Raw genomic sequence first — 10919 nt, forward strand, 5'->3', positions numbered from 1 at the left:
CGGTGCCCCTCAGTCCCGACCCGCAGCCCCCTGCTACCCCAGCCCTGGGGTCCCACCCCCAGCTCTGCTGGCTGGTCTCAGAGGGAGGTGCCAGGGCGAGACCCCCCCCAACTCCTACCTGCAGCACCAGGGCCAAGGTGATGCCAGCGCAGCAGAAGCCCATGAAGGAGAAGCCGATGATGATGAGCGGCCGCCGGCCCAGCTTCTCGATGGTGAAGCACTGCAGGGAAAGGCCAGCGGCACGGGGGGCATTAGCAGGAGAGGGCATCAGACCCGCCAGCCCCCAAACCCTCCCCCCACAGGGCACAGAGCGACAACATGTATAGCCAATAACACGCAACACAGGTGTATGACATCACCAGACCCAGTTCTCATTGGCTGACTCAAGAGCTTGAGGGTGAGGGTGGGACACTTACCTGGTAACCTCTAGGACTCCTGGGTTCTTTTCCCTGCCCTGGGAGGTAGGGCAGGCTAGTGGTTAGAGCAGGGAGGCACTGGCGGAGTCAGGACTCCTGGGTTCTTTTCCCTGCCCTGGGAGGGAGGGCAGGCTAGTGGTTAGAGCAGGGGGCACCGGCAGGCTAGGGCCTTGCACGTTGAAAGGGGACAGAAGAGCAGCCGCCCGTCCCCTTCATTCCTGGGCTGGAATCCCAGGGCCCAGGGCCGAAGTGACCCGGAGCAGCGGGGCCAAGCTTGTCCCAGCCAGGCGTGAGCTGCCCCGAGTGCCCAGCGGAGCCAGGCAGCAGCTCTGGGGCGCAGGGCGGGCGCGGGGAGCCCGTGCAGGACCAGGAGCAGGAGGGATATTGACAGCAGAACAAATGCTTGTCATTTTAGACCCAATCTCGGCGCGTCTGTCGGGGGCCGTTTGTGTCTGTGTCGCGGAGCAATTGGCCTGACGGTGCCACCAGCCCTGCTGAGCTCCTGCCCGCCGGCTGGGCTGCCGGGGCGCCAGAGGTGCCTGCTTGCGGCTGGGAGGCCGGGGGCTGGGGTCCCTGCTCGCCCAGGCCAGGCCACGTGGGGGCCGCCCGCCTGTCGAATCGAGCGCCCAGGGGCCGAGGGCTGCAAATCCGCCCAGCGTGAGGCCGGGGTGGGGCCGGGGGCGGGGAGCTGCTAGCTCCGGCTGGGCACTGAGGGGAAAAGCCGTAAACCAGCCCCCGTGCCCCCCCCCCCCAGCGACAGGCTCGGCTCACAGGGGTTATTATGGGCTGTTCCACTGAAGTCAGGATAGCCAGTATGAGCCCTTGGGACCCCTTTCCCCAGCACCCCCACCCACCTCCACCTCACCCACTGTGACCCCTCCCCCCACCGGCACCCCCATCTCACCCACTATGACACCTCCCACCTGCACCCCCTGCCACCCCATCTCCCCCAGTACCACCTCCTGTCTCCCAACTCACCTCCTGTGACCCCTCCCGCATGCCCCAGCCCAGCCAGCATGACCCCTCCCCAACCCCGGTTAGCACTGCTCAGTGGGGTCATGCCCCCCCCCACGTCGCTGGGGCTGTGGCAGCACTCACGCCGAGCAGGCCGGCCAGCACCTCGATGGCGCCCGTGCCCACGGTGGTGTAGGGGATCTCGGGTCCCGGGATGCCGGCGTGCTGGAAGATGGTGTTGGTGTAGAACCAGATCTGCCAAGGGGGGGGGAGAGCAGGGGGTGAGCGGCAGGGCTGGGGGGGGAGAGAGGCCCCCACGAGAACCTGGAACCACAAGCAGGGGGGGGACACCCCTGGGGGCTCTGGCCATGGCACTGCGGGAGCCCCCCGGTCGCTGGTTCAAAGCCTGCCCCGGGATGGGACTGAAGGCTGTTCCGGCCCAGGGGCGCTCGCTGGCTCTGGAGTGAGACGAGCTGGGGGGGGCTCAGCCTAGCTCCTTCTGGGCCAGGGTCCCCCTTGCAGGGACCTGCTGCATGATCAGCACGGCTATTTCCCTGTGAGGCCAATGGGCCAACGGGCCAGGAGGCTCTTGGAAGACAGGAGCCCCTCCAGGGCACAGGGTGAGCTCCCCTCCGGTGCAGGAGGGGTGAGGGGCTGAGGGGAGCTCCCCTCCAGGGCAGGAGGTGCGGGGGGGACGACACTGGGGGAGCTCCCCTCTGGGCAGGCGAGTGGGGGGCTGAGGGAGCTCCCCTCTGGGGCAGGAGGTGCGGGGGGGGACTGGGGGAGCTCCCCTCTGGGGCATGGGCCTGGCAGCACTCACCGCATCGATCCCAGAGAGCTGCATGCCCATGTTGATCACCACCACGGAGAGCGTCTGCCAGCGCACGGAGCCGTCCCGCAGCAGCTGCCAGACGGAGATGGTCTCCAGGGAGGAGAGCGAGCGCTGCTCCTCCCGCATCTCCTCCAGCACGTCCCGCACGTCGTCCTTCCCCAGGAACCAGCGCAGCGCTGGGGAGAGTGGAGCGAAGCTCGGGCACGGGGCTGGGACTCTGGAGATCTGGGCTCAATTCCCAGCTGTGCGCCCCTGGGCCTCAGCTCCCCTCTGTACTGGCCCTGCCCTGCCCCATCGGGGGGGCGAGGCTAGAGCCAGGAGGATGGGAGGCGCCCAGACGCTACGGTGATGGGCCCTTGGAAAACCTGGAGCGGTCAGCAGGCAGCAGCCTTCCCGGGAGGGGCCAGGCAGCGCTCCGGGCGGAGTCAACAGAGCTGCAGCTGATTTGCGCCAGCACAGAATCTGGCCCAGGGGGCTCTTGGGCCTGCAGCTGGAGGATCGTGTCTCTTTGGGATTCGGGACAGGGTAGGACACAGAAAGACACTAATCCCCCCTCCCCCGGTTCCGGGAGCAGCCTGGCCCTATGGGAGACATCAGCCACCCCCCTGCCAGGGGCTCCGCTCACCATCCGTGGCCCCCCGGACGTTATTCTTCTCAATCAGCAGGTAGCGGGGGCTCTCGGGGAACCAGTGCAGCAGCAGGAGCTGCAGGGAGGCTGGAATGACCACCAGGGACAGGAAGAGAGGCCAGTATCCGTCCTGCAACGAGCCAGGCAGGGCGATGGGGTCTGAGGGGGCGGCGAGGGGGTAGCCCTAGCACCAGCGGGATAAGCAAAGCCAAGGAGACGCAGGCTGGATATCGGGAGCCAGCTGCCGGCTGGGCCATGGCATGGGGATGGGGAGCCCAAGGGCAGGAAGGGACCTCGAGAGGTCGTCCAGGCCGACGCCCTGCGCTCAGGCAGGACCAAGTCAACCCAGACCACCCCTGAGGGGCGTTTGTCCAATCTCCTTCCTAGACCCCCCCAGTGATGGGACTTCACAACCTCCCTCGGGTGCCTATTCCAGAGCTTAACTACCTGAGAGTTGGAAAGTTTCCCCCTGGTCTCCAGACTACACAGGCCCAGTTCTTTAACCTTTCCTCATTAATGATCTGGATGATGGGATGGATTGCACCCTCAGCAAGTTCGCAGATGACACTAAGTTGGGGGGAGAGGTAGATACGCTGGAGGGTAGGGATAGGGTCCAGAGTGACTTAGACAAATTAGAGGATTGGGCCAAAAGAAACCTGATGTGGTTCAACAAGGACAAGTGCAGAGTCCTGCAGTTAGGATGGAAGAATCCCATGCACTGCTACAGACTAGGGACCGACTGGCTAAGCAGCAGTTCTGCGGAAAAGGACCTGGGGATTACAGTGGACGGGAAGCTGGATATGAGTCAGCAGTGTGCCCTTGTTGCCAAGAAGGTTAACGACATATTGGGCTGTATTTGTAGGAGCATTGCCAGCAGATCGAGGGAAGTGATTATTCCCCTCTATCTGACACTGGTGAGGCCACACCTGGAGTATTGCATCCAGTTGTGGGCCCCCTCTATAGAAGGGATGTGGACAAATTGGAGAGAGTCCAGTGGAGGGCAATGAAAATGATTAGGGGGCTGGGGCACATGACTTATGAGGAGAGGCTGAGGGAACTGGGCTTGTTTAGTCTGCAGAAGAGAAGAATGAGGGGGGGGATTTGATAGCAGCCTTCAACTACCTGACGGGGGGTTCCAAAGAGGATGGAGCTCGGCTGTTCTCAGTGATGGCAGATGACAGAACAAGGAGCAATGGTCTCAAGTTGCAGTGGGGGAGGTCTAGGTTGGATATTAGGAAACACTGTTTCACAAGGAGGGTGGTGAAGCACTGGAATGGGTTCCCTAGGGAGGTGGTGGAATCTCCTTCCTTAGAGGTTTTGAAGGCCCGGCTTGACAAAGCCCTGGCTGGGATGATTTAGTTGGGGTTGGTTCTGCTTTGAGCAGGGGGTGGGACTAGAACCTCCCGAGGTCCCTTCCAACCCTGATATTCTATGATTCTAATCTCTAACCTAAATCTCCCCTGCTGCGGATTAAGCCCATTGCTTCTTGTCCTGCCTTCAATGGACATGGAGAACAATTGATCCCCGTCTCTTGGTACCAGCCCTTCACAGCTGTGCAGGCTGTTCTCACGTCCCCCTCAGCCCTCTTGTCTCCAGACTACACTTGTCCCGTGTTTTAACCTTTCCTCAGAGGACAGCGTTTCCAAACCTCTGATCCTTTCTGCTGCTCTCCGCTGGACTCCCCGTCTTTCCTAAAGTGCGGCACCCAGAACCGGATATCGGACTCCGGCCGGGTCGGACGTACGGCCCTCCGGTTAATGCTCCCGGCCTGATATTAGCCACTGTAACCCTGAGATCCTTGCCACAGCAGCCCGGCCGCCGAGCCAAGCGGTCCCCGTTCCTAGCTGTGCATTTGATTTCCTCCCCCCAAGCGTAGCGCTTTGCACAGCGGACACGGGACCCTGGAGAACCCCAGGAGACGCCCCCAGCCCTCGCCCCCCTCCCGCGGGGTCGGAGCTCACTGGGAGCAGGCTGGGAGGAAGCAGCAGCGTTTCAGGGGTGTTTCAGCAGCACCGACCTCCCCCAGCAGCTCCGGCAGGCCCAGGACTTGAGCGGAGAAGACCCCCAGGCAGATGAAGATGCTGGGCACCAAGCCCAGGAACCCGCGCAGGTTCTTGGGGGCGATTTCTCCCAGGTACATGGGCACCACGCTGAGACAGATGCCTGGGGTGGAGGAGGAGACACGCGGGATGTGGGGGAGGGGGGAGAGAGAACCGGAGTCACATTGGGCAATAGGCAGGATCCCCCCTAGACTGGGCCGGAGGGGGAGCTCCCAGGGCAGGCTCCAGCCAAGCTCTCCTCCTCCCAGAATGCCCTGGGGTTGGCTGCTCAATCCCGAGACACCCCACTTTGATCCCCAAGAGGGCCCCAGCGATGGGCGTGGCCCCAGCGGGTCCGTCCTCCCCCCCCGTCCTGTCCGTGCTGCAGCAGCCCAACCCCACGCGGGACAGAGCCGTGGCCCCATGCACGTCTGGGCTGGCGCCTGCGGTTCCCGTTCCTGCCGCAGAGGGAGATGCAAACCCGCCCTGCGAGGGGTGCGGCAGGGCCAGCGCCCAGGTGAGTATGGCCGGGTGCCAGAGCCAGGCAGAGCCCCGGGGCAGGCGGTGGGGCAGCCCACGCAGGGCGCTACCTGAATGCAGCCCCGTGACGAAGCGGCCGACGATGACCATCTCGGGCGACGCCAGGTAGCGGCTGAAGCCCATCAGGGCGCTGGCCAGGAAGACGAGCAGCGTGCTCCGCACAAGGGTGCCGTTCCTAGCAGGGGGGACAGGCAGGACATCAGCCCTCCGCCTGGCACGGGCCCCTCCCTTCTGCAGGGCGTGACGCCCCCCGCAGGACGCTTCGTGCTCTCTCTTCCTCCACCCACCCAGCTGTTCCCCTCTCTTCTCCATCCCAGCCCCATGGGGAGCTTGGGGGGGCATTCCTGGCAGCTCTCCCTGCCCCCATAAGAGTGGGGCATGTGTCAGGCTGGCTTCTCCTCTCCCTCCCTGCTGGCTTCGTTTGCTGGGTGTCCCCCTGCTCCATCTGGTCTAGAGGCGGGCACCCCATGACTGGCGCCGGGGCAGACAAAGCACCATCCTCCCCCTGCTTCCTCTAGCCGGGCTATGGGTGCACCCCCATCCTGCCCCCCTCCCGCACCCGTCTTACCTCCCATATCGAGTCACGAGCATCCCCACCGGAAACGAGCCCACCAGCCCCCCCAGGGCAAAGACCGAGACGGTCAGCGAGTACATGACGGTGAGCAGGTCCTGGCTCGGGCTCTGCCCGTAGCGCTGGGACCAGGTGGCGTTGTAGAAGGCCTTGATGTGCTGCAAGGCAGAGAGACAGGGGCTAGCAGAACGGGGTGCCCACGGCCCACCAGACCCGCCAGCTGCTTGGATTCCCGGCCCTCCGAGGTCTTTGTATGTGTCTGTAACACACCCAGCTCCTGATCGTTTCAGCGCTTCCTCTCCCAACACCTCAGAGAGCCGGTCCCGCTTCCCCGCACCCAGGAGTGGCTTGAAATGCTGGACTTGGTGGGGCGGGAAGTCCCAACATTTCAAACTTCGCTTCCGTTCCGAACCGGGAACGAAAACGGCCACTTTCAAAACGTCCCGCGCCAGGGACTTCTGGGAAATACGGCGTTTCGGGTCCGTCGAAACCTCCCATTTCAGCAACGCTGCCGAGTTCTTTTATATTGTCCACAACCACGTGGGATTTCAAACCAAAGTGCTGTTTCCAGATGACCAATGGAACGGGCCGTTCCGGCGAGGTCAAAGCAAACAGTCCGACACGGTGTTTTCCCCAATGAAACATCGTCAAAAAGGACACGTTTCCCGGGGAAGTTTAGATTTCAACAAAACGGCAAAAACGTTCTCCTGGGAAATCTTCAACCCGTTCTGCCTCTCCCTGTGCCGGGGATCCGGGTTTCCAGGCCCCCCGATCGCACGCCACAAAGCTTTGTGATCCGACCCGTTAGCACCAGCACAAGAACTTCCCAAAGGTCATTTGTATGGGGTGGCTCTTCCTTCTGCGTCAGCACTGAGCCATGGTGCTAGGGGCGCTGTGGGGGTGGGTCAGATATTGGTCAGTAACGATCCCATGGGGCGTTTCGTCAGAGTCGGGGTGTGAGCAGGGCATCCTCCCGGCTCAGGTGATCCCATCCTGATCCCCTCATTCCCCCCTGCAGCGTCACCCGGATGCTGCCTCTCTTTTCCCGCTCCTAGGCCTGCTGCTCAACACCCCAGAGGTGGCCGCACCCCGGTCAGTAAAATTCATCTGCCTGCCAGAGACCCGCTGGGTCAAGGTATCTGCCTAGCCTAGGATTTCCCAGTCCGGGGAGGGAGCGACTTTCCCCCGCAAAGACAGACAGACGGACGGACACAGCTCTTACCACGGCCGGCGAGTTCACCACTGCCAGGTTGTAGCCGTAAAGCAGAGAGGAGCCGAAGGACGCCAGCAGGGTGGCGGCGAGCAGCGGAAAGGTGAGGTGCTGGGAGAGAGGAGACACACGAGCAGAACGGTGTCAGTGCAGCCCCGGCAGGACGGGGAAGACAGTGGAGCCATGAGCCGCTCCCTCCGCCCCGGGGAGCTGCGCCCAGCCTCTCAAGTGAGATGAGCCGCAGGGGTCTCATCTCTCCACCCGTTTGTGCCCAGCACAGGAGCTCCTGCCTGCAGGATGGGGGGCACCTGGCTCCCGCTCAGCCCAGGGGAAGGGCAGCGAGGAGGAGAGGGAAGCGGCTGGAGCTCCAACCCCACCACCAGTCGAGCGTCTCTGGCCACAGGTCACCCAGGTGGGACACGCAGCTGGCCCCAGCGGTGAAAACCGGATGCTCCCATGCACCCAACGCGGCTCCAGCCTCCACTGCCCCCGCTACCCAGGCAGCCCCATGGCACCCAGCCCAGCAAGCTCCCCTGCCCCATAAGCTCACTCCCGGGTCCCATGCGAGGCTCTGGGCTTGGTCTAGCAGGCCCGTCGTGGGCTGGGCTATCTCAGGGACTCTAGTAACGGAGTTGTCAGCGGCGCTACACTGTTCAGCCACGGGCTGGCGCCGTGTGTGACGTACGTGGTGGCGGAGCCGGGGCGGGCCCAGGCTATTAGAGAGACAAACGCGTCTCCCTCACCCACAGACGTCGGTACAATAAAAGATATTCCCTCCCCCCACCGTGTCTCCTCATAGCTTCTCTGAGCACGTAACAGCTCGCCCTGGCACGGCATGAAAGAACCCGGCATCTCTCTCTGGGATGGAAGCCCAATCATCAGGTGTCCAGCCAGGGCAGATGGGAGGCGAGCGGCGCCAGTGCCGTAGCCAGTGGGAGATGCTAGGCCGGATGGGCACTGCCAGGGAAAGGCCTGGCCATTGACGTGTTTGATGTAATAGAAAAGGGAGATCCCTGTGGAGAGACGCCAGGTGAGGGGTGACCCGGTCAAAGCGCCGTGCTGGGAGTGTGATCTTTGCAGCAGTGGTTTGAACGAATCCAAGGGGGCAAGAGGGCGCTGGGCCAGGCCAGAGAGACGGCTGGGGCAAGAATCGAGCCCCGAGAGGAGGAGAACCCGGCCAAGCGTTTCGCTGTGTGGACGGCTGGGCAGGGCCGTATCTTGGAGATATTCTGCAGAAAGAATCAGCGAGGCCTAGCCAAAGCCTGGGTCTGAGGACATAGGGACTGGTCTAGTCTGAATGTGTCTAAGCTTCAACTTCCAGCCATTGGATCGTGTTAGCACCGTCACCCTCACCTAGTCCCTCTCCCGTTCAGCGCCATCCCACCGCTGCCACCACGCTGGCCCTTCCATGCCCCCCTGCCAGGGGAGTGCAGCTGCAGCCCACCCCGCACATGCCACCTAGCACAAGCCGGTTCTGTTCTGCGATGGGAGCCGGGCAGCTTCCAAACCCTGGCGCTTACGCACTCAGAGCCACCGGCTCTTCTAAGTGGGGCTGTTTCTGCAGACGCCCCATTTGCCTTCTGAGGGGCTTTGCAGACAAATCTCCCCAGCGAGCGCACTGGCCGGCCTAGCCCTGGAAAACCGGCACCGAGGGGCTTTGTTTGGACGCGCGGCTGGATAATCGCAGCGCATGCCCTACGGCCTCTGCCCGTCTCTCAGCTTCTCCACCTAGACCGGGGGCTCTCAACCTATTTACCATTGTGGGCCGCATCCAGTACCAGCCGTACGGCCCTGAGGATGTCATACGGGCCACAAACAGCCCACGGGCCACAGGTTGAGAACCACTGACTGGGCAGCGCCCACTGGCCTTTCTGCCCGAAAACGCAGCCTCTCTCCCAGTCTCTCTCTCGCTGGGCATTTTCCAGACCCCCCCGTCTCTCTGCATCGGTTATAAAACTCCACGGCTCTGCAGCCTTCCCGCGGGGGGTGGGGGTGGGGGGAGAGGAGAACTGGGCCTGGATCAGCAGCGCCTCCCTCTGGCCCTTTGTGGAGAAGCCCAAAAGTTGGGGCTGGGGCAGGGGTCCCTTGTCTAACTCGGCCTGGCTGAAGGGTGGGAGATGCCAAGGGGGCTGGGGGAGGGGGAAGGTGCAGAGAGGGGGAGGGGTGGGGAAGGGGGAGCAAGTTCCTTTAGCCGTCACTTTTAACCCCGTCGCCCCAGTTCTAGCCAGGCCTGTCTCCAAGTCCCAGCAGCTAGGCGGTGTGACCGGGGACCACGCCGACCCTGGGCAGTGCCCCGCTTCAGACGGCGGCTGGGGGCTCGGGGAGGGGGGGAGGGGTCCCTTTGGAACCAGCCGAGATGGGGGGTTTGCTCGCTGCTCCCCAATGAGGCCATGCAGAACCGGGGAGCGGGGGGTAGTAATACAGGGTTTGTTCCCAAGTTGGGTGAGATTGGGGGTCCCCACCGGCTGCGCCTCGCTTTTCTGGGGACCCTCCCGGCATGGGCCTGCAGCACCCCCAGCCCAGCCCATGCCAGGCCTGACACAGCCCTCGCCTGCCTGGGAGGCTCCTACGCAAAGCTGTCTATTGATCCCCGGGCAGCGGCTTCTCCTTAGTGTAACTGCTTCCTGAGCGCGAGCGAAACCCCCCCCCCCCGGGAGACAGCTCAGTGTCGGCCCTGGCTCCTAGCCAGGGACATCACAGGACAGAGCAGTGCTGGGTCTGCCCCAGCATTGCACAGAGAGTCCACCGCAAAGACGGGACTGGAACACCACTCCCTTCCCAGAGCTGGGATAGAACCCAGGAGTCCTGGCCCCCAGCCCCTCTGCTATAACTACTAGACACCACTCCCTTCCCAGAGCTGGGATAGAACCCAGGAGTCCTGGCTCCCAGCACCCCCGCTCTAACCACTAGGAACTACACCCCTCCCAGAGCTGGGATAGAACCCAGGAGTTCTGTCTCCCAGCCCTCCTCCCCCCCGCTCTAACCACTAGACACCACTCCCTTCCCAGAGCTGGGAGCGAACCCAGGAGTCCTGGCTGCCTGCGCCCCCGCTCTAACCACTAGACCCTGCTCCCTTACCAGAGCCAGGCTAGAACCCAGAGTCCTGACAAATTGAGATCTCTCCCCCCCACCCCCTCTTGGACCCATACCCCCCAAACCCTCAAAGCAGCCGGCCGGGGGGTTATGCCAGCAAAGCAGCCGACGCCCCTGCGCTGCCCCGGCCCCGGGAACGGTGGCTTGTCCCAGTCGCGTGCAGGTCTAATCCCCCTAATCCCGCCCGGAATGCCAGCCGGCGCAGCGAGCCTGGCGGGGAGGCAGCGGGCGGGCTGGGGCGAAGGAGGGAAGCCGGGGGCACAGGATCCCCCGAGTCACTCACCCCGGTGATCCGTTGGTGGCCGTGCAGACCAGGTTTCCCCTCCATCGGGGCGATGCGGGCCCTAGAGAGGCAGAGGATGGGGAGGCAGCGGGGAGGAAGGCCGCCTGACTCCAGCACTCTCGCTCATTTCAGCACTTACTTTATTTGATTTTTTTTTTTTTAAAGCAGGGAGGAAAAATCGGGGGGGTGGGAGTGGGGATCACGCGATGCCCGCGAGGCCATTGGAGGATTCCTGGCCAGGGAGAGGTGGGCCCCGGGGCTTCCCCGCTTGATGGACGGGCAGAAGAGGCCGGAGGCCTTGTGGGGCGAGGCGGGGCACGGTGCCCTCGGTTCAGCCCTGCGGGGCAGGAGGG

General features: G+C 63.5%; 1 protein-coding gene across 1 annotated transcript in view; it reads right to left on the bottom strand.

Moving 5' to 3' along the window:
- Window positions 1-10611, bottom strand: part of LOC113406409 (solute carrier family 2, facilitated glucose transporter member 9-like) — a 17376-nt gene extending 6765 nt beyond the window's left edge. Inside the window, exons 1-9 of the mRNA XM_026651126.1 lie at window positions 10567-10611; window positions 7203-7301; window positions 5978-6138; window positions 5460-5584; window positions 4848-4993; window positions 2828-2960; window positions 2191-2378; window positions 1515-1625; window positions 119-220 (exon numbers count right to left, since the gene is read on the bottom strand). Coding sequence (XP_026506911.1) covers window positions 119-220; window positions 1515-1625; window positions 2191-2378; window positions 2828-2960; window positions 4848-4993; window positions 5460-5584; window positions 5978-6138; window positions 7203-7301; window positions 10567-10611 — 1110 coding nt within the window. The remainder of the gene's footprint in view (window positions 1-118; window positions 221-1514; window positions 1626-2190; window positions 2379-2827; window positions 2961-4847; window positions 4994-5459; window positions 5585-5977; window positions 6139-7202; window positions 7302-10566) is intronic.
- Window positions 10612-10919: the final 308 nt, after the last annotated feature.

The sequence above is a fragment of the Terrapene carolina genome, unplaced genomic scaffold (assembly GCF_002925995.2).
Source record: "Terrapene carolina triunguis isolate 2854851 unplaced genomic scaffold, T_m_triunguis-2.0 Scaffold95, whole genome shotgun sequence".
NCBI lineage: Eukaryota > Metazoa > Chordata > Testudines > Emydidae > Terrapene > Terrapene triunguis.